The following is a 24,462-nucleotide window of genomic DNA, read 5'->3' on the forward strand; positions in this document are numbered from 1 at the left end:
TTCGTCCTTTCATTCATGGGAGCGCTGTTGGTTGTGGAAGAATTCCTTCACCTCAAAGAGGGTCATTCCAAACTAAACAGAGAGGGAGCTGAGCGTGCAAACTGGAAGACTCGGAACAATTCTCGAGTTGCACTGCGATTTTTATTTTTGGCAAGGCAGCCGCCACGGTGTGAGTGATCCACAACAAATTAAAAGAGAACGCGAGACGCTGCTATGTGGTTTAATTGCTGGCCGTCAAATAACACGGAGAATTCTTTCTCAAGGGGGGCTTTGGGATTGGATCTGCGGGGTTACTCTTGGTTAGAAGACACCGATAGTGCAAATGACGTTTAGGGTAAGTAATCATTGATTTTATCAAGAAATTGGTTTTCTTTAGCGAATTAAATTATGCAACTCTGTAAGGGTATTAGTTGATTTGGAGATGCATATAGGGAAATAAGGCTAAGGCTGGGTTTGAGTTTGGGTTTAGCACTGTATTAAAGATAAGGGTAGAACCTGTAGAACGAGTGTATCTTCAAAGCTTTTAAAGATTTTGATCTTATAGTCTTCTTTCCAGGGAAAATTCATTTTGAAATTTCTTAAAATCCCCAGTTACAGTGAGGGGGGAAAGTATTTGATCCCCTGCTGATTTTGTACATTTGCCCACTGAAATGATCAGTCTGTAATTTTAATGGTAGGTTTATTTTGACAGTGAGAGACAGAATAACAACAACAACAACATCCAGAAAAACACATTTTTAAAAAAGTTATAAATTGATCTGCATTTTAATGAGTGAAATAAATATTTGTTTTGCTTTTAAAAGTGAATCACTTCCCTACAATTACCAATCAGAAAGAGGAAAATAATTGGGGTATGCCTCAAACTAATTAATACACACTATACTACATCTGAGCTGAATCACAGTATTGTTCAGATCCAGATTACATTTGTTTTTTATTTAAAACAACCTGCCTTAAGTAATAATTAATGTATATCATGATTTCAAGGGGATCCATGTGTAAAACCAGCTCCACACAGGCTATATATACAAATATGTATATATACAGTATATAAGGAAATTGCTTTTAGTTCAATAAAACATCCAGATTCAGCCTTATTCTTAACTGCTCTATCTTGGCTTTCCTTCTATGACCATGGAGAAATTAGATTATGGCAGTTCAACATTTTCCATGCTGAATCCTCATTGTTTGTGGTGTGTTTCAATTTAGACATTTCTTAGACAATATTAGACATTTCTTAGACAATGTTAGACAATGTCTAACAAATTTAGACAAATGTTAACTTGCCATAATTTTTTAAAAAATCTTATTTATACAGCAGTGTAAATACATTTATTTAAGGAAATTGTAAGTTTATGACTTCAGTCTGTGTTCATGTATGAAACACAATTGAAATAACAAAATATTGTAAGAGAAAAGAACTAGAATCGTATCCGTATTCATAATCAATCAGTAGAAGGGATTCAATTACCATCATTTCAGGAGGAAAATGCCAGGTGTTTCAATTATATGAAAGACTAATAAGAGTTGGAGCCATCATATTGGGGGGGAGGCTAATTCTGAAGAGCAAACACAGCACCAGCTGACATATGTTAATGACAGAAGAAGGGTTACTATCTTGGGTAGTTTTGCAGTATAAATGTTGAGATGATGACAGAAACCAGTGAGGAAAATAGAAAGGGTTCTTTCCCATGGCCAAGTTAAACATGCATTTTAATTGTGCAAAAGTGTTTTGGAGCAAGTGCATTTAAAAAAATTAATAATGCTAAACCTGTGTTTAAAAGCAGACTGAACAATGGCTGACAAGCATAGAGGTATTTGCTGGAGATGAGATGAAGGCAACATTATAAAGATGGAGTAGAAAATAAAGATAAGTAGGTACCATGGTTAGATGCAAGAGAGGGAAGGCTCAAATAGGTCAAGACAACCGAATATGAGCAAATTTTTATCAAGGCTGAATTAGTCATTTTAGTGCCAGTGTATATACAGATGCCTAAGCCTGAAGTTTATGAGTCATGGTTTATTAATCAAATCACAGCAGTATATAAATCCTGCTAAGCCACAATGCCTAGATTCTGCCATTATATTTACCAAAAAAAAAAAAAGCAAATTACATTTTAGCTAAATGAAATGTGTGAATCCACCAATTGCTGTTTTCATCAAGTATTTATGACTGTGATTATTTTGATCAAAATTAAATGAATCATGATTTATTCCATTAACCCAATTTTATGGATTCACATGGGACAAAGAAGCTAAGCAGTTAACAGTAACAGAGTTGCTGGCAAAGCAGGAATTAGTCAGAGTCCAAAGATTTGAAAAGGAGAAGAGAAACCACTTAAATTCAGGAGCCAAGGAAGAGCAAAGAAGCTCACTTGATTTCTGTGTTCTGCAATAAGCAGATCTTCTGCATAAATAGGATTCTTTTTGGTCTGCAATAAATCAATTTATACTCTGCCCTTAACTAGTTCATGAATTTGTGGAATGAAAGAATTACCTTCACGTCTCTGTGAAATCTGACAAATGGGCTCAGTTAACATATATTCCAAATAGGTTTTAGGTCTAAAAATATTCTGACAGTCATTTCTATAATTTTGCATATCAATCTAGAACAGTATTTCTCAACCTCAGCAACTTTAAGATGTGTGGAGTTCAATTCCCAGAATTGGATGCTGACTAGAGAATTCTGGAAGTTGAAGTCCATACAATTTGAAGCTCCTGAGGTTGAGAAACTGTTCTAGAATTGTATAAAGGAAGCTAATCCTTACAGAATATTTATCGCGAGCAACATAATATTAAATTATTTGCTGTAACTATAAATAGGAGAAAGATTACTTGGAGGGGTTTTTTTTTGTTTCTGTTGTTGCAGCATTTTGTCATCTTAGAATAATCATTTGGAAGGCTCCTAAAAAAGAAGGCCAAAATGACCAGAACTGAAGAACTGCCAGATAGCCATACTTCTGAAGAGTTTTACGAAAAATATGAACCTAAGGAAATCCTGGGAAGGTAAATATTTGAAAGTAGGTGTTATCGCAATAGGTAATTTGCTATGTAACCCTCAAAACAAAACAAAAAATGCATTTGCTCCTTTAACCAACATTTCCAATTTCAACACAATCAATTCAGAATTTAGCAAATTAATTTGAATGTATTTCAAATAATTTAGTTACAAGAACAGATAATTGACACTAATGAATTGTGAAACTTCAGCTCCCTGAGAAAGGGGGGTAGGTATATCGTCAAAGCATTTAAGTAAATATTGAAGAAAAGTACTGTATTTTAAACCTTTCATAAAGATGGTAACAGATGGAGCTGGGTATAATTTTTCCTCAGAAGAGACTTCCAGAGAATCGTGGCTACCATTGAACAGAAAATCTGAAAATAGTCTACCTACAACAATTATTATTGTTGTAGGTAGACTATTATAATTATAGTCTACCTACATTATAATTATAATTCCTACAATATAGATGTTATTTGCTCTTGACCAGCCTAAAACTATACATAAATTTGGTAGTCTTCCTGGCTATTCCCTGATACAGGGGATCAACGGTGGGTTTCAGATTATGTTAGAATAGAATAGAATAGAATAGAATAGAATAGAATAGAATAGAATAGAATAGAATAGAATAGAATAGAATAGAATTTTTTATTGGCCAAGTGTAATTGGACACACAAGGAATTTGTCTTGGTGCATATGCTCTCAGTGTACATAAAAGAAAAGATATCTTCATCAAGGTACAACACTTACAATTAATGATAGTCATAGGGTACAAATTTAACACTTAATGATACAACACTTAATGATAGTCATAGGCTGCAAATAAGCAATCAGGAAACAATCAATATCAATATAAATTGTAAGGATACAAGCAACAAAGTTATGTTCAGATTATGAATCCCAGTTCACACACATACCTGCCTTCCACACATGCACACAGCCTTTCGCGCATGCGCCTTCCACGCGTGCGCCCGGACTCAAAAATGTGCCTAAATAGGATGGCATAGAGCCAGGATGGGGGCAGGGGCGGGCCCACCTACCCCACCCACCCCACCCACCCACGATTTCCGCTAATGGGCAAATTGGTCTGAACTGGCTAAATACCATCTCTGCATGGGGTGGAATAACTGCATTTCATGCTATAGCTTTCACATTTCAGTTAAGATTTTTGCTATCTTGCTATTTTTGCTATGAAGACAATGCCTACACAAGCATTTGTGATGCAGTAACATTTCCAAAAACTACCAATTTTAATAAACTACCAAATAAATAAAATTTATCCTTGCTTCTCCTTTCACAACATGAGTGAACAAAGTAACACAGCCTTCTAGAGATCTGTGTCTGTGTGCGAGTTTGAGTCTCTCCCTCTCTAATTCTTCCTCCACTCTTTCTAAGATTTCTTTTGTGTGGACTGTCTTTTCAGAGGAGTAAGTAGTGTTGTCCGTCGATGCATTCATAAAGTCACTCGACAAGAATACGCTGTTAAAATTATAGACATCACAGCCGGAAATCTCTCCCCACAAGAAGTTCAGGAGCTGAGAGAAGCCACTCTGAAAGAAATCAACATCCTCCAGAAAGTATCTGGACATCCTAACATTAGTAAGTTAGATTTTGCTTCCAAATCACCCTAGTCAAGTGGTACCATAGCAATAAACCTGTGAAGACAAACAAATTGAAACTACTATTGGCTGGGTTTGCATGACATGCCTAACCATCCCTTTCTTAATATATCTTGCAAACAGAGTGATTATATGGTATTTAGAACATAGAGGATATGTTCCATTGGCCGGAAGGAATCTTGGAGATCTCCTAGTGACCTAGTTCAAATCCCTGCTCAAGCAGGAGACCTTACCTTTCCGGACAAATGGCTGTCCAATCTCTTCTTGAAAACCTCCAGTGATGGAATACCCAAAACTTCTGGAAGCATTCCACTGATTAATAGTTCTAGCTGTCAGGAATTTTTTTCCTTAGTTCCAGATTGGATCTTTCTTTGATAAGTTTCCATCTGTTGCTTCTTGTGCTGCCCTCACATGCTTTGGAGAATAATTTTTTTTATTTCTTTTGTGTGGACTGTCTTTTCAGAGGAGTAAGTAGTGTTGTCCGTCGATGCATTCATAAAGTCACTCGACAAGAATACGCTGTTAAAATTATAGACATCACAGCTGGAAATCTCTCCCCACAAGAAGTTCAGGAGCTGAGAGAAGCCACTCTGAAAGAAATCAACATCCTCCAGAAAGTATCTGGACATCCTAACATTAGTAAGTTAGATTTTGCTTCCAAATCACCCTAGTCAAGTGGTACCATAGCAATAAACCCGTGAAGACAAACAAATTGAAACTACTATTGGCTGGGTTTGCATGACATGCCTAACCATCCCTTTCTTAATATATCTTGCAAATAGAGTGATTATATGGTATTTAGAACATAGAGGATATGTTCCATTGGCCGGAAGGAACCTTGGAGATCTCCTAGTGACCTAGTTCAAATCCCTGCTCAAGCAGGAGACCTTACCTTTCCGGACAAATGGCTGTCCAATCTCTTCTTGAAAACCTCCAGTGATGGAATACCCACAACTTCTGGAGGCATTCCACTGATTAATAGTTCTAGCTGTCAGGAATTTTTTTCCTTAGTTCCAGATTGGATCTTTCTTTGATAAGTTTCCATCTATTGCTTCTTGTTCTGCCCTCACATGCTTTGGAGAATAATTTTTTTTTATTTCTTTTTGTCACAACAGTATACACAAACAATTGTCATAGATAAAACAACATATTTTGAAGAAAATATATACATATATGTAAAAAAAAATATGCATCAACTATATCAATTTGATATGATGAAGGGAACGATAGGCACTTTTGTGCTCTTATGCACGCCCCTTATTGATCTCTCTTCCTTGAGACAGCCCTTCAAGTATTGGAAGATTGACTAATATGCCACCCCTAGTCCTTCTCTTTGTTAGATTAGACATACTTAGTTCCCTCAGCAGTTCATCATATGGTTTAGCGTCTTGACCAGGGGTGTCAGACTCGTGGCCCACGGGCCAGATGCATCACATGCTGGCCTTGCCCCTGCCCAGTTTAGTGAAGAGGGGGAAAGTCCCGATACATCACGTGACACCGCCATGATGACGCAAGTTTGATACCCCTGCTCTAGATTCATTTAATTTAATCAATGTTCTTACAAATATATTTCTGATTTTGGTAGCCTCTACTAATTTTTAAACAACTGAGAATCCAAAATCCTTCTGATCAACTAGAAAACCACCCAATCTGCCATCCACTTTTATAGTTTGATGGCTGTTGATCTTTTCCATTTCAACCAGTGGTCCAGATTAGCAACCCCCCCTTCCCTTGCACTAGTTGGGATGGTGTATTTTCCATTTGCTGATGAATTAGCATTATTGTAACTGCAGGATATCATTTCAGGAGGAAGAGTTTATGTTTGGAAAAAGAGTGTCCAGTTAATGTTAGCTACAGTATTGCTAAATGTCAATGGAGATTCTCAGTTATTCAGGTCATGGTTGTCCTGTCTCAAAAGTGCTTTTCCAAAAGGCAACTGGATGTTTTTTGGGTTTTTCCCTGAAAACGTTTCGCTTCTCATCCAAGAAGCTGCTTCAGTTCTAAAGAACTGAAGAGAATTCTTGGATGAGAAGTCAAATGATTTCAAAGAAAAAAAAAACCAAGGAAGTCCCGTTGCCTTTTGGAAAAAATACAGTATTGCAACTTTCTAGTACGGAAAGCTATGACCAAATTTATCATCCCTGTGCTGTTTGTAAGAAATCATTGGCATCTTGTCAGATGGCGACCCCCAGGGGGAGAGCCTTCTCTGTGGGGGCACCTACCCTCTGGAATGAGCTTTCTCCTGGACTTCATCAACTTCCGGACCTCTGGACCTTTCACCGCGAGCTGAAGACGTATTTATTCTTCCGAGCAGGACTGGCATAAAATGGGTTTTTAAATTGGATTTTAAATGGGGTTTTATATTATGTATTTTATATTTAAATTATTGGCCATATAGAATAAGTTTTTTAATTGGTTTTATTGTATTGTATTGTACCGTATTTTATCTGGTTGTTAACCGCCCTGAGTCCTTCGGGAGAAGGGCGGTATAAAAATTAAAATATTACTATTACTATTACTATTACTATTACTATTACTATTACTATTACTATTATTATTATTATTATTATTATTATTATTATTATTATTATTATTATTATTATTATTATTCTGGCCTGGAAAGAATCCCAAACGTTCCTACACAGACATAGATGAAAACAAGATCGTATTAGTATGTCTTTGTATTTTTTCTTTGAATTTGTTCCCATCCTTGTTGGGTTGATCCTCATGTCTACTATGCAAGTTATGTCATATGTATTTATTACAGCACTAATATTTCTAGCCTGCTCTGCCCCCAAAGGCATAGAGAGGTATACACAGAAAAAACAGAGGTCTAAAAATAACTGAACAAGAAACAATATATATTATAATGGCATCGTCCCAAATTTAACATCTCCCAGAGTCAAGTTTTCATATCATGGAATTATCATCATCATAAATGAATTAATAATAATAAATGAACAAGCATTTTGTTCATAGCATGCCCCATGTAACAGTCATTGGAAATAAGAAAATCGGATTCAGTGATGTTGCTACACCCAGTGATGTTAGAACTAAGGAAAAACAATCTGGGAAAAAAATAAATTACAAAATCCCAGGATTTGTAGATTGAAGTTGAATGCTTATAAAAAAAAAAGAAATCTGTCGTTATACCAGTTGTAAGCCCTTGGAACAACACCTAAAGAACTTCCTCAGTATTGGTCATTTTGAATACCGGACCTGGATATCCTAATTTTAAACAAAAAATTATACTGGTTGGGACTGCCTCTATTCTGCTAGTTTAATAATTCTTAAATTTTTGGTTAGAAGTTCAATTATTAAGTTTTCATCACTTTGACTGTGAATTTAATTGTAGATTACTCTTATAATGATAAATGATCACAAATGTATTTTCCTCCAATATAGAGAAAATGAGACAGTGACAATTCACAGGGAGATTCTTAGGCATTCATGTCTATTGAGAAATAAATATTTATTGTATTTGGAAAGCACCATCATGGTTTAACAATTGCTTGTTGAATAAACCGTCACCCATCTTCTTTAGCCATAAACCAAATAAATAATAATGGCTTGGCAATGCAACGTTTCACAAGGTCTCAGGGTTCAGATTCTACTGTTTTTCAAAACCAGAGATTTTAGAAGGTCACTAGTTGTCAAAGTGGAGAATGCTCGGGTAGGTGAACTAATGGTCCAGATCAGGGTAAAACAGTCTCAAGAGATGCCTAGCTGAAGATCCAGGGCACGTTGGAGGAAAGGCAGAACAGTCTGTGGGATTGTGTAATGAAGCCAGGGGTCTGTGGTTCAGTACCTTCCCATTCTTGCTTAGTTTTAAAGAAAATTTGTAATGTTATTTCACATTCCTAAAATATCCTATTTTATTTCCAGTCCAACTGAAGGATAGCTTTGAATCTCACACCTTCTTCTTCCTGGTCTTTGACTTGTAAGTACCAAAGTTCTTTTTTGGGGAAGGAAGAAGTGTTAAATATATTCTCCTTTAAAAAAGTGAGTTTTTAGGCTGGATAATTGCCTTGTGCTTTCTACGTTCCTGGGAAAAAGTCTGAGAACTGTAACTAGGAAAGTGATGTCAACTGTCGTGTCCCACTCCTCCTCTGACGGCCGGGTCGGGGAAGTCCGTATCAAGCATGGCCGCAAAGCCTCTGCAGCTTTGCCAAAGTTCTGTCAGAGTTCTCAGGGCAGGCAGGAGACCAGGATGTGACTTCAGCAATCCAAATTAGACTTTGCCTGACTCAAAGAATGCCAGAAAGCAGATCCTTTATATAGGCCATGGGGTTTGGCTCCATGACTCAGCACTTATCCAGGCCTGCCCCTCCCTTCCTTTTGCTGACGTCGCCTTTCCATTCTCCGGAAGCGTGGATCTATCCACTGCATCGTTTCGTCCCCAGCTGCCGGCAATTCCAGCTTGTGGCGCACATGCTATCGGGGGGCGGTTTGTTTGCTCGGTTTGTCTGGGCATGGTGCCAGGGCTGGGGGCTGGAGGCATGCCAGGACATTTTTCTGCACTATCAGTCTCTGGCTGAGATAGCAGGAGATGAGAGAGGCCCGGCTGCAGAGAGGGGGGCGAGCGAGGCACAACATCAACCATCATATGTTGGCCAGCTTGACTTAGCAGATGGATCATCTGTGTGGAAATATACTCCTTGAGGTAGCTTCAGAGGACACTTCTTGATAGAGTACGTACAGTATTTGCAAGTGTGGACTTTTCTATCATCAAATGCAGAAAGCTAACTTGAGTGCCTTGAAAGAGGTTAAACAAATTTATTTATTTTTATTATTATGGTCAGTTGCACAATCAGCCAGTGGTTTAGACTGGATATGGCATTTTTATCCATCTATCAAGTCCTTCCCAAGGACCTGGGATAGACAGAGGCTGTTGTTTCATGGTATTAAAGGTATTGTTGCAAGACAAAAGCTGTTCCAGGTAAAAGCTGCCTTTTGCAATTGACTGATGGTGTTTTTGTCAGTGCTGACATGGTGTTCAAGTGATGCTCCAAACCTTTTGGGATTTGTACCCAAGGCACCTATTACCATTGGTACTATCTTTGCTTTCTTTTACCACAGTCATTCTATTTCTGTTTGGAGGTCTTTGTATTTTGCGATTTTCTTCAGTTCTTTTTCTTCTATTCTGCTGCCTCCAGGTACTTCCATGTCCGCTATCCAAACTTTCTGTCTTTCTTATTGGGGTGTTTTGTGGCAGGTGCTTGTCTGTTTGAACTGTAAAGACCCACAACACTTTAGCTTCTTCATTTTCTATTACTTTGTCAGTTTTGTGGTGTTACCAGTTCTTGCTTTCAGGCAAACGGTACTTCTTGCAGATATTCCCTTTATTATTTTTATTTAGAAGTATCACGGCTGTCCTTTTTTCCACCACACAAAATAAGATGATGCCAATTCACCATGCAGTCCTGTGCATGTCTATTCAGAAGTAAATCTTGCTGGCTGTGTTTGTACATCATGCTTAATTGTGGTTTGTTTTAACCATTGCTTAGTGAATAAGTGATAATGGACAGGGTTCACACATCATGTTAAGCTACAAGTAGTCCTCGACTTATGACCACAACTGACCCTGAAATTTCTGTTGCTAAGTGAAACATTTGTTAAGGAATTTTGCTCTGTTTTAATACCTTTCTTGACACATTAGTTAAGTGAATCACTGCAGTTCTTAAGTTAATAACACAGTTATTAAATGAATCTGGCTTCCCCATTGACTTTGCTTGTCAGAAGATTGTAAAAGGGGATCACACGACTTCAGGACACAGCAATGGTCATAAATATGAACCAGTTGTCAAGCAGCTGAATTTTGATCACGTGACCATTGGGATACTGCAACAGTCGCACGTGTCATACATCACTTTTTTCAGTCCCGTTGTAACTTCAGTCACTAAATGAACTGTTGTAAGTCAAGGACTACCTGTATAAAAAAACAAAAATGGTAACAGTGTAGGACTAGGATGAGGAGAAAGCGTGTTTGATCTCCCCTTGGTTGAGAAACTGGCTGGTTGCTTTAAATCAATCCCTATCTCTTGGCCTAGGATATTTCACAGGTTAAGACGGGGGAGAATCATGTATAGGGGCTGCCACAAACAAGAAGGAATCAAGCTATTCTCCAAAGCACCTGAGGGCCGGACAAGAAGCAATGGATGGAAACTAATCAAGGAGAGAAGCAACTTAGAACTAAGGAGAATTTTCCTGACAATTAGAACAATTAATCAGCGGAACAACTTGCCTCCAGAGGTTGTAAATGCTTCAACACTGGAAGTTTTTAAGATGATGTTGGATAACCATTTGTCTGAAATGTTATAGGGTTTCCTGCCTGAGCAGGGGGTTGGAATAGAAGACTTCCAAGGTCCCTTCCAACTCTGTTATTCTAATATTCTATCCTAATATTCTAGCATCCCAGATATGTAGTTTATCCACATTTCATACAGGAAATGTGGGGCTATAAATACAGCAAGAAGCCCTCATAGCTAAGTGAAATGCCCATGTCCAGGAGCAGTCTACCTCTTAGGGAAGTAAGAGGAGAGGGTCATGCTTGCACAGTTTCTCAGAGGCTTTGGACTGCTCGATAAAGGCCACAGTGTTTAGGAGCAAGGTGGTGCATGGTGACTCCAGCAAAAGACTTCTTGTTGTCTTCCCTCCCTCCATATACTGTAATTTGATATCTGTACCAGCTTGTTTAACCGTTGGTCTCTGCTGATCTCAGGGCCATCTGTACCATCCACCAACCCACCCACAAGGGACCGAAGCTGCCTGCAGCTGTCTCATCTTCCTGGTCCCGTATCATTAGCCTGCTCGGATTTCCACATAACCTTTGCTAAGGTCTTGGCAATCACAGATCCATCCTATTTTTAGGCATCCTGGACTTGTGTAATACTTTCACGGATATCTGCTTGAAACCGCTCGACCAGCATTACAGCTTCCATGGGGAGAGAAAATCCCCAACTCAAAAAGTTGCTTAAAACAGATTGTTTGAGGACTCTTGCCAATGAAAAACCTGACAGGCTAGAAAGGGATGTAACATCTGCCCCTTAATATTAGAGAAGCTTGTAGAACTTTGATTTTTTTAAAGCAACTTATAATGTTGACAATAACAGCATAAATGAAATATTGCATTGTATAGAGAAGCTTGTAGAGTAGTGATTTTTTTAAAGCAAATTGTAAGGTAGACAATCACAGCATAAATGAAATATTTAAATCGGCCTTCTTGATTCAGTGCCCTCCAGGTGAGGAGAAGTCTTTTGGTGGCACCATTTCAACTAACACATTTTAATAAAATAATAGAGTTGGAAGGGCCCTTGGAGGTCTTCTAGTCCAAATCCCTGCTCAGACAGAAACCCTATAACATTTCAGACAAATGGTTATCCAAGCTCTTCTTAAAAACTTCCAGTGTTGGAGCATTCACAGTTTCTGGAGGCAAGTTGTTCCACTGATTAATTGTTCTGTCAGGAAATTTTTCCTTAGTTTTAGATTGCTTCTCTCCTTGATTAGTTTCCACCCATTGCTTTTTGTCCTGCCCTTAGGTGCTTTGGAGAATAGCTTGACTCCCTTTTCTTTGTGGCATCCCTTGGGATATTGGAATACTGTTATCACGTCACCCCTAGTCCTTCTTTTCATCAGAGTAGACATACTCAATTCCAGCAACTGTTCTTCATATGTTTTAGCCTCCAATCCCCTCACCATCATTGTTGCTCTTCTCTGCACTCTTTCTAGAGTCTCCACATCTTTTTTTACATTGTGGCGATCAAAACGGGGAGGCAGTATTCCAATTATGGTGTTACCAAGGCAATATAAATTATAGGCATTATATTTTATTAAAAGGCATAATCTTTTGGGAATTACAGCTGACATTTTCATATGCACAGAGTAATTAAATTGATACGGGATATCATTTGGGCTGGGGTAAAAGAGAGGAAACAAGAAGACAGATGGTTATGCAGGTACAGTTTAGGTGTGAGGCACATTATAAGTACATTATCAATTAACAAATGTAATACAAACCTTTTTCTTTGTTGAGATCTTCCAAAACAGTCTGACACAGTGGTGAAATCCAATTTGTTTACTACCGGTTCTGTGGGTGTGGCTTGGTGGGCGTGGCTTGGTGGGCGTGGCAGGGGAAGGATACTGCAAAATCCCCATTCCCTCCCCATTCCTGGGGGAAGGATATTGCAAACTCTCCATTCCCACTCCACTCTGGGACCAGTCAGAGGTGGTATTTGCCATTCTCCGAACTACTCAAAATTTCTGCTACCGATTCTCCAGATCCTGTCAGAACCTGCTGGATTTCACCCCTGGTCTGACACCTTTTGATGTATAGGTAGTCCACAACTTACAATTATTCATTAAGTAACTTTTGAAAGTTACAAAATATTGAAAAAAGACTCATGACTATTTTTTCACATTTACAACCACTGCAGTATACCCATGGTCACGTGATCAAAATTTAGCTGCTTGCCAGCTGGGATGTATTTATGACAGTTGCACTGTCCAGGGGTCATGTGACCACCAGTTGTAATCTTTCTAGCTGGCTTCCGACAAGCAAAGCCAATGGGATAAGCCAGATTTGCTTAATTATCATGATTCACTTAACAACTATGGCAAGAAAGGTCATAAAACGGGGCAAAATTCACAACAACTGCCTTTAGCAGTGGACATTTTGAGCTCAGTTGTGGTCTTAAGTCGAGAACTATCTGTATTTAATTAAATTCCACAATCTCTCAGTTTTACAAATCAAGGATGAGATTCCTGATTTTTGGCTACCATAGACCCATGTTTCTTGATTTCGGCAACTTTAACCTGTGTAGACTTCAAGTCCCAGAATTCCCCAGCCAACATGTTGAAGTTGAAGTCCACTGGAGGAGTTGAAGTCCACACATTTTAAAGTTGCCAAGATCAAGAAACACTGGGATAGACAGCCACATTACACGACAGAAGCAGAAGTGTTGTATTGTGGGTCCATGTTTTATTTTTATATCTTTCTTCATTTTCAACATATTCTACATGTCTAAATTTTCTCCCTAAACAGGATGAAGAAAGGGGAACTATTTGATTACCTTACAGAGAAGGTGACCTTAAGTGAGAAGGAAACTAGGTGAGCTGTTTCAACCAACCTGCCAATCTCGTCATCTGTCAAAACGTGGAACTTATCTCCTATTTCATATAAGGATCTCCTGCAAGCTAGTGAAATATGTGGTGCCCTGCGTAATCGATTATACAGACTAGTTGTGACTAAAATCTTGTTAGTTTAAATAGCAAACCAAGTTTAGCAATCTTAATACTGTACTGTATTGCAGTTCAGCTCAGCCATAGCTTAGTGTTTATAAAGCAGGGGTGAGCTTGAAAAATTTTAGCAAGGGCTTCTCTGCCCAGTTGCTGGGTGGGTGGGGCCTATTTGGCCGCCTGCACCACAGTGGGGGGAGATGTTTTTGCACTCCCGGACTCAGGAGCCTCTGGGAGGGTGAAAACAGTCTCCCCAGGTTTCAGAGGCCCTCTGGAGGCCGGAAACGGTTCCCAAACCTCTAGTAGGCCCATTTCCTGCCCTCCCTGAGCCTCCTCGCGCGCCCTGCACTTACCTGCATCAAAAACAGGCCGCGTGGGGACTCCTAGGAGGTGTGGGCAGGGCCATCCAGGAGTGGGATTTGGGGGTTCTCTGAACCACACAGAATCTTAGCTAGAGGTTCTCCCGAACCCCTGTGAACCCCCAGCAGCCCACTCCTGGTATAAAGTACTTTGAGGCATATACAAAATGTTTTCTTCTCTCTACTTCACTGTTTCTCAACCTTGCTAATTTTAAGATATGTGGACTTCAACCTCCAGAATTCCTCAACCAGCATAAGGTATTCTTGGAGTGGAAGCCCAGCTATCTTAAAATTGGCAAGAATGAGAAACTCTGCTCTGTTTGCTAGCCATAAGCAACTCATTTCCATTTCCATTTAATACAGGCACTTGAAGCATTTGCAAGAGGTGTTCAGGGTGAAATTCAGTTTGAGATGCTATCCTAATGGATTTCTGCATTAGGTGGGGGCAGGGATGAAATGCTCCCGGTCATGCGATCCGGTAGCGATGGGAGCAGGTAGTTTGGAGAACCGGTAGCAAAAATCCCTACACCCCCCCCACTGTCCACGCCTCGCTGTTCCTCTCCTCTGTCCCTGAAGCGCTCGGTGGTGATATAGCTGCAAACAGCCTTAAATGACTGCCGCACTTCAAAGGGCGCTGATCAGCGCTGTAGGCAGCTAGTAGATCGGTGCCTCTATTTTTAAAGAAGGTAGACCAGTGCCTGCCAAAAAAAGGCACTTGGTAGACCAGTGCCTCTCAGTAAAACACAATTGGTAGACTGAAGCCTCTATTTTTAAAGCAGGTAGACAGGTGCCTCCCAAATTTTGTAGACTTTATTATTTTTATTGTTTATTATTATTGACCTTGCCCATTCAGTCACCTGACCACCAAGCCACACCCATCAATTAAGCCACGCCCACAGAACCGGTAGGGAAAATTTTTAGATTTCACCCCTGGGTGGGGGTTAAACTAGATGTTCTCCTTAGCCCTTACAATCTATTCAATATTATAATTCTATGAAAGCACATTATAGGATTTGTTACATCTCTTTACTGCCCTCTAGTGGTTGTCTAGAATTGGGCAGGCAGCCCAGATCTGGTAGCCCTGATGACATAATCCCCAAATGCAAATATAGTATCCTTCATTCACACCTGATGATTGTGAGATCAAAACTCCTCAACCTGACATGCTCCTGTGTTGGAGATTTGCCAAGATATCTGAAAATTAGGGAAGACCAGCTAAAGAGGATCAATGGGCAATTCCAGGAACCAAGCATGAATCCTTGGCATGGGTATAAAAAATGTCTGCCTTTTCTTCTGGATATTTGCTCATTTAAAAGAGCCGCGGTGGCGCTGTGGTTAGATTGCAGCAGTACTGCAGGCTACTTTTGCTGACTGCCAGCTGCCTGCGATTTGGCAGATCGAATCTCACCAGGATCAAGGCTGACTCAGCCTTCCATCCTTCCGAGACCTGTAAAATGAGGGCCCAGATTGGTGGGGGCAATAGGCTGACTCTGTAAACCACTTAGAGAGGACTTTAAAAACACCGTGAAGCCGTATATAAATCTAAGTGCTATTGCTATTTAACTGACCAGATCATTTTCTCCCTCTAGGAAAATCATGCGTGCTCTTTTGGAAGTGATTCAGTTCCTCCATGCCTTGAACATTGTCCACAGAGATCTCAAGCCAGAGAACATCCTGCTAGATGACGACATGAACATCAGACTCACTGACTTTGGCTTCTCATGTCAGCTGCAGGAAAATGAAAAACTCAAAGGTGGCCTGTCCATCTTGGGCAGAGATTTTAAGGGAGAGGGGTGTGAATTAGTGGCCTGCCTGTGGCCATGAAGCTCAGGAATGTAGCTGCCTAAGAAGAGACCTACATTGAATCAGTTGCTCAAACCAGCCGTAGCATGTTATATATGAAGCTAGCTATCACAATTTGCTAACCATGGATATTAAAACTTTGCATATGGCAGTAGACTTAGCCAACTGCAAATCATGAAGTAAGCCATGGAAACCTAGGGTTTAATGCAATGTGTAAATAATTTTCGACATTGACTAATGGCACTTTTTCAGGATTCCGGATAAGGTTATATCTTAGCCAAAAATTGAATTAGGGATATTTTACAGAAAGACAATTTGCTGAAACATCTTTAGGTCCTCTTTAGCTGCTTAGTCATGTTTTTTCTTTTTACACAGATTTTGTTGTGCATATGACCTGACATGCTTCACTGATACAGTCGGTGATGATATATTTGGAGGCTAAGATTTTAGCTCTGGTGGTCATTTTAAGTTGCTGCAATCACATCCTGTCTCCTCTGGTCTTGGGCATGGTTATCCACAGAAATATCTGCTCGCATAATGCCAAACCACTGCTTTTTCATACAAGCGAACTTGTAGTATGCTTCTTATATTCCTGGAATTATCACTCTTATGAAAGAGCACTAGATCTATGTGTTAAAAACATAATGAATTTTCTCTTGGGAAAATAATAATCCTGTGCTGAACAACAGATTGAGAAAGAGCAGAATTTGGCTGTAGTCAGATGCGGATCGTAAATCCCCTTTTTTGGGCCCCTTAAAGCTTTGAACCGTCAGAAAGCAATGGTCATAAATTATAGGATACCTATAATGCCCAATCCCTGAATTTAATTGGTTTTGTCTCAAGGTTGACTCAGCCTTCCATCCTTTCAAGGTCTTTAAAATAAGGACCCAGATTTTTGGGGGCAATATGCTGACTCGGTAAACGGTTTAGAGAGGGCTGTAAAGCACTATGGAGTAATGTATAAGTGCTATTGCTAGTGATCTCCTTAACCATAAGGTAGTCAACTGGATTAGGAATATCTGACATGCCAAACCACCAAGGAAAACTAAGGCTTATACATTGTGTGAATGCAGCTGTAAGTCTTTTATCCAATCTGACTAAGGCTACCCCTATTTTCTTTAAGTGCAGGAATCCAGCAAGGTCACTAAAGTTTCAGTCAAAATTTTTTATTGCTTTTCTTATAGAGATCTGTGGTACTCCTGGCTACTTGGCTCCAGAAATACTAGAATGTTCCATGGATTCAGATCATCCAGGTTATGGGAAGGAAATTGACATGTAAGCAAGATTGTGTGGCAAGTTTTTTTTTTAATTTCTTTTTGTCACAACAGTATACACAAACAAATGTCATAGATAAAACAGCATATCTTGAAGAATATATATATATATATATATATGTATATATATATATTTTTAAAATTATGCATCAACTATATTAATTGGATATAATGAAGGGAACAATAGAAGGAACAGTAGGCACCTTTGTGCTCTTATGCACGCCCCTTATAAGTTCACTCATTATCCTAAGCCATAATTTGGGTTATTTTGGTTTAAGCAAATGGTATGTAATTTTTGGATAATCAGAGGATGTAGCACAATTAATGATATGTGAACATCATTAATTGTGGCTTATATCAGTAAATCATGGCTAGGGACAACACATCTTAGAATGTGAATCCTGTTATATTTATCCTAATGAAAAAATAGATGTAGCTTTTAGAGGAATTCACTTCATTTCCCATCCAATCTTCTGTAGCATTTTTTGGCAACTTTAAGATGTCTGGATTTCAGCTCCCAGAATTCTCCAGCCATCTTGCTGGCTGAGGAATTCTAGGATTTGAACTTGCCAAAATTGTAGTCTTAGGCTGCATTAACAGAGAGGTAGAATCAAGATCATGTGAAGTGTTAATAACAGTTTGTAATGCCTTGGTAAGACCATGCTTGGAATATTGCATCCAATTTTGGTCACCACAATGTAAAAAAGATGTGGAAATTCTAGAAAGAGTGTAGAGAAGAGCAACAAAGATGATTAGGGGACTGGAGGCTAAAACATATGAAGAACGGTTGCAGGGACTGAGCATGGATAGTCTAGTCAAGAGAAGGACCAGGGGAGACATGATAGCAGTCTTCCAATATTTGAGGGACTGCCACAAGGAAGTGGGGTTCAACCTATTCTCCAAAGCACCTGAACGCAGGACAAGAAGCAATGGATGGAAACTAATCAAGGAGAGAAGCAACCTAGAACTGAAGAGAAATTTCCTGATAGAATAATTAATCAGTGGAACGACTTGCCTCCAGAAGTTGTGGGTGCTCCAATATGGGAAGTTTTTAAGAAGAGATTGGACAACTATTTGTCTAAAATGGTATAGGGTTTCCTGCTTGAGCAGGGACTGGAAGATCTCCAAGATCCCTTCCATCTCTGTTATTCTGTTATTCTTAAAGTTGCCACAGTTGAGAAACAATGTTCTATGGAGATGACTTTTCATCTCTGTCCATGTTATTGCTTTTTTCAAATGCCAGTTTCCCCCAAAGTAGCCTTGTCAAAAATTATGCCCTCTTAATTTGTTGGATTACACCTTTCAGCAATCCATCCAGCAATTGGTGTATTTACAGCATAAATTGGACAAAGAATACTTAACTTGCTTTAAGTACCAGCATATATAATTCTTTGGAACTAACAATTACAATATGTGGTATAATTGCTGGGTAAATAAGACCGTAAGGATCATTAGTCTGCTTAAATCTTTACTACCTACTGTGGGCTGGAAAAGAAGAGAGAAAAATCTCTCTGTCCTGCTGCAATGAAGATGTTCTCCATCAACCTGCTTGTTCACCTGCAGGGAATCTTTTGAGCTGACCTAGAGAAGGCTGGTATTGTACGGTGTAGCTTAGGAAACAAATTCAGATTTGGTCAGTGAATGTTTGGTTTCCCTGGGTTTAAAATATTCTGTTGCTAAAACAGTGGGCAGACATTGGTCTTCAAAAATGTTCAATCTGTCCTTCTGACAGTTTCTTTATTTCAGGTGGAGTGCAGGAGTCATCATGTACACCTTGCTGGCCGGATCTCCTCCTTTCTGGCACCGGAAGCAGATGCTGATGTTGAGAATGATCATGAATGGAGATTACAAGTTTGCGTCTCCAGAGTGGGATGACCAATCAGATACAGTCAAAGACTTGGTAGGTAACTTTCACCTGGATGGATCCAGAGGCTCTTGGAGAAAAAAAAAAGGGGGGGGGGAAATGTAGGGTAGGACAAGATAAAAGTAACTGGAACACCTGATGATTAAGAAATTGACCCTAACACCAAAAATGCAGTACTTGGGCCCAATTGGAAAATGGTTCCCCTTTGTTTCTTGGTGTTCGTTTGCCTGTGTAATTGGATTGTATGGGGGGTTGTCTGAATAATTAGCAATAACCAGTGCTAGATCCGTTGTGTTTTCCACTGCATTATTCTGTTATTCTTAAAGTTGCCACAGTTGAGAAACAATGTTCTATGGAGATGACTTTTCATCTCTGTCCATGTTATTGCTTTTTCAAATGCCAGTTTCCCCAAAGTAGCCTTGTCAAAATTATGCCCTCTTAATTTGTTGGATTACACCTTTCAGCAATCCATCCAGCAATTGGTGTATTTACAGCATAAATTGGACAAAGAATACTTAACTTGCTTTAAGTACCAGCATATATAATTCTTTGGAACTAACAATTACAATATGTGGTATAATTGCTGGGTAAATAAGACCGTAAGGATCATTAGTCTGCTTAAATCTTTACTACCTACTGTGGGCTGGAAAAGAAGAGAGAAAAATCTCTCTGTCCTGCTGCAATGAAGATGTTCTCCATCAACCTGCTTGTTCACCTGCAGGGAATCTTTTGAGCTGACCTAGAGAAGGCTGGTATTGTACGGTGTAGCTTAGGAAACAAATTCAGATTTGGTCAGTGAATGTTTGGTTTCCCTGGGTTTAAAATATTCTGTTGCTAAAACAGTGGGCAGACATTGGTCTTCAAAAATGTTCAATCTGTCCTTCTGACAGTTTCTTTATTTCAGGTGGAGTGCAGGAGTCATCATGTACACCTTGCTGGCCGGATCTCCTCCTTTCTGGCACCGGAAGCAGATGCTGATGTTGAGAATGATCATGAATGGAGATTACAAGTTTGCGTCTCCAGAGTGGGATGACCAATCAGATACAGTCAAAGACTTGGTAGGTAACTTTCACCTGGATGGATCCAGAGGCTCTTGGAGAAAAAAAAAAGGGGGGGGGGAAATGTAGGGTAGGACAAGATAAAAGTAACTGGAACACCTGATGATTAAGAAATTGACCCTAACACCAAAAATGCAGTACTTGGGCCCAATTGGAAAATGGTTCCCCTTTGTTTCTTGGTGTTCGTTTGCCTGTGTAATTGGATTGTATGGGGGGTTGTCTGAATAATTAGCAATAACCAGTGCTAGATCCGTTGTGTTTTTCCACTGCATTGTTGTGTTCTTCTGCCTGCAGATTGCCCACTGTTTAGTGGTGAAGCCGCAAAATCGTTACACTGTGGAGGATGCCCTTACCCACCCCTTCTTCCAGCAATACATGGTGGAGGAAGTCCGGCACTTCAGCCCCTTCCGGAAATTCCGGGTATCCCTAATTGCAGAAATGGCCTGGGAATGGGATGGCCATTTTTCTCAGTAATAGCCAAGGAATGGTGGGGGGGGGCGGGTTTCAACAAAGTCAAGATGATTACAGTTGAAGCTGTGCCCCTTTTCTATGTGCCAGGCATGTAAAATAGATATGGGGCTTACATTGTGCGATTCCTGCCTGATATCTTAACTTTTTTGACCTGCCCCATGGATGTGCCTGACGTTGACTCTGATCAAGGGTTTTTTTCAAGTGGGAAATGGGGAAGCTAAATCGGGGATTGTTTTGCTGCTGAGCTGTGGATCCTAACCAACAAGATTCATTCACACAACGTGCTAAACCCATGATGCTGAACCTATGGCACGCGTGGCATAGGTGGCATGCGGAGCCATATCTGTGGGCACGCAAGCATTGCCTTAGCTTAGTTCCAGCGCACATGAGGGCGGTGGCCTGCTGATTTTTGGGCCTTCCGGGCCCACCGGAAGTCAGGAAATGGGCTGTTTCTGGCCTCCGGAGGGCCTCGGGGGTGATGGGGAAGGTCATTTTCGCCCTTCCCAGGCTCCTAGAAAGCCTCTGAAGCCTGGGGAGGGTAAAAAATGGGCCTACTGGGCCCACCGGGCCATCATGTGCCAAAATCGGCATGGGGCGCAGGGTGTCGCACACGCATGCGCAGGGAGGTCGAGGCGCATTGAATTATGGGTGTGGGCAGGCACCTGAGTGACACACACACCCCACGCTCCCCAAGCATTTGGCACCGATGGCAAAAAGGTTGTGCTAAACCATTGCATTTTCCTTAGTTTTGTTTCAAACTTGTTGAAGTTTGTGATTTATTCAGCACATGAATTAGGCTTGAGTATCTTGCCCAAAATTGGTAAACAGCAATATATGAATATAAACATACATGAACTGTGTTTCCATATACGAAACAAAGCTCCTCCTGGAAAACCTGAAAGATCAGGTTAGGGACAGAGTGTCACAGTCAAAAATCTATCTCTGTAGTTGCTAAGAGTTAACACCAACTTGAACAAGCTGAACAATTTATATCCATCTATCATTCCAGTCCATTCATCCCAGTCATGGGTTTTCTCCCACCTGGTTTCTGTAATGGCAACTATGTCATACCCACATTGTCACGGCAGCGTCATGTGACTTTTTTCCCTTTCACTAAACCAGGCGTGGGCATGGCCAGCGCATGACACATCCGGCCCAGAGTCTGGAAGTTTGACAGCCCTCCTTTAAAAAAAAAAAGAATCACAAACTAATCAGATATACTTTAAAGAAGATGCCAGTCTAACAAGCGTCTCTTCTCAGGTGATCTGCCTGACTGTCCTGGCCTCAGTTCGGATCTACCTCACCTACCGCAACATCAAGCCGATCACCCAGGATGTGCTGCAGCGCGACCCTTATGGGCTGAAGCCAGTCCGCAAAATGATTGATGCTTGCGCCTTCCGGATCTATGGCCATTGGGTGAAGAAAGGAGAAGCTCAAAACAGAGCTGCCCTCTTTGAAAACACTCCCAAAGCCATCCTGCTCAGCTTGGCTGCCGAAGAGGAACTTCTCTGATTTCCAAAATCTGCAGGAAGAAAGCAGTTCAAACAGCCTTTGGCATCTTCCTAATTGGGCTGAGCAGGGTCCCAACACATGTGCAGACTTCAACTCCCACAATTCCCCAGCCAACAAAGATGGAAATGAAATAGCAAAGTGTAAAGCCGAATATAGACCAGAATGCCTTTTTATTAAGTGCCTTATTATTGTTGTTGTTGATTGCACAGTCGGCCAGCCAAATGTTTAGACTTGATCTGGTATTTTTGTTTACAAGCTACAGGTAGTCTTCGACTTACAACTGTTCATTTAAGCAACGGTTTGAAGTTATAGGAGTCGAGGTGGCGCAGTGGTTAGAGTGCAGCACTGCAGGCTACTTCAGCTGACTGCTAGCTGCGGTTCGGCAGTTCAAATCTCACCGGTTCAAGATTGACTCAGATTTCCTCCTTCTGAGGTGGGTAAAATGAGGACCCAAATTGTTGGGAACAATATGCTGACTCTGTAAACCGCTTAGAGAGGGCTATAAAAGCACTATGGAGTGTATATAAGTCTAAGTGCTATTGCTATAACAGAGCTGAAAAAAGTGACTTGTAACTGGTCCTGGCACTTACAACCACAATATGCCTACAGTCACCTGACCCAAATTCCAGCGCTTGGCATGTGTTTATTCTAGCCACCCACTTTAGATAGCAAGATGGGTGGCATATAAATTTAATAAATAAATAGCCGGGTAATGTGATAACCAATTCCAGTTAGTTTTAAAAAAGCAAAGTCAATGGAGGAAGCTCGGTTCCTTTAACAACCATAGCAAAAAAGTAAAATCAGAATAACTCACTTAACAACCACTTTGCTTAGCAATGGAAATTCTGGTCTTAATTGTGATCGTAAATTGAGGACTACCTGTAGTATTTCTGAAACCTGTGAGATCCAAGGATAAATGTAAAGCTCTGAAATGCGAAGCTGCACTGCCAAATCATAGTGCTAATTCCCATCCGTCAAGGTTTCTCTACCCCTCTGAAGGGCTTTTAACAGTCATAGGATGAAACTCACAGTCTATCTTTATTTTTTTTGAAAGGAAATATTGGGGATTTCTGCTTGTGGGCTGTTACTGTTAGATTCAGGATGGAGGGGTAGCATGTCTTAGAACCCAAATCTTCCATTCAAAGTATGGAGGATGTATTTGGCATGTCTGAAATGGAACTTCCATGTTTCAAGCCAGCCTAGTTCTGAATGCCAGCTATTGTGGATTGCTGAGGGGTGGGAGGGTTGTTGTCATGCTTCACTGATGTACTGTATGTTAAGATCCAGGTTGCCATTACTGCACTGAAACATGTCCCAATCCAGCAGAAGTAGGCAAAGAAAACATCTAATATAAGCAATTCTGTTATCTGTAACAAGGAAGATGATAGATAAACGTCTAGCATTAACACGTAGCTCAGTTATGTTGATGAAGATTCTCAGTCATTCAGGTAGTTGCCATAGTAGTAGAGTCAACTACTACTGGACTTCTTGTTTTTGTTGGTTCGAAACATTTTGTTGCTTATCCAAGTAGCTTCTTCAGTCTGAGCAATTTGCTTAGGGGGACCACATATATGTCCTCCAACTCACCCTGGAGGACATCTATGGAATCCCCCTAACCAACTTTAACCTAGAACTAAGGAGAAATTTCCTGAAAGTTAGAACAATCAATCAGTGGAACGACTTGCCTCCAGAAGTTGTGAATGCTCCAACGCTAGAAGTTTTTAAGAAGAAGTTGGACAACCATTTGTGTGAAATGGTATAGGGTTTCCTGCATGAGTAGGGGGGTTGGACCAGAAGATCTCCAAGGTCCCGTCCCAACTCGATTATTCTGTTATTTTGTTATTCTGTTAACTTGTTCAGACTGAAAAAGCTACTTGGATAAGCAACAAAACGTTTCAAAGCAACAAAAAGAAATCCAATTGCCATGACTCAAACTCCACATAGATGTTATGCACATGATTTTTTAAAAAAATATTTAACAAACAATAAATGTGCTTTATTTATTCAAACCAATCGAATTGTGATATGTGGATTCTTAAATTTCATCCAAATTTGTAGAACTTTATCCCAAATTGGCATGATCCTATCTCACTTAAAATTACTGCAGAGTCATGCTGGAGGGGAGGGGAGGGGAGAATTATAAGCAGTTCCTGGAAGGGATCTCAAAATCCAAAGAATTAGTGGCTGGATTATGACATAGTGCTAAACCATAGTATTATTTGTTTGGTTTTGGTTTACAGTGTTGTGTGAAGAATGCCAACTGTGGT

General features: G+C 40.1%; 1 protein-coding gene across 1 annotated transcript; it reads left to right on the forward strand.

The window, feature by feature from the left end:
• Positions 1-24,332, forward strand: PHKG1 (phosphorylase kinase catalytic subunit gamma 1). The gene is made up of 10 exons (XM_058164501.1): positions 1-334; positions 2,870-3,006; positions 4,425-4,600; positions 8,506-8,560; positions 13,661-13,726; positions 15,803-15,966; positions 17,201-17,291; positions 19,037-19,190; positions 20,507-20,632; positions 21,944-24,332. Exons 2-10 carry the CDS (start codon positions 2,924-2,926, stop codon positions 22,193-22,195), a joined length of 1,167 nt encoding a protein of 388 aa, XP_058020484.1. The 5' UTR covers positions 1-334; positions 2,870-2,923; the 3' UTR covers positions 22,196-24,332.
• Positions 24,333-24,462: the final 130 nt, after the last annotated feature.

Source organism: Ahaetulla prasina, chromosome 1 (genome assembly GCF_028640845.1).
Source record: "Ahaetulla prasina isolate Xishuangbanna chromosome 1, ASM2864084v1, whole genome shotgun sequence".
Lineage (NCBI taxonomy): Eukaryota > Metazoa > Chordata > Lepidosauria > Squamata > Colubridae > Ahaetulla > Ahaetulla prasina.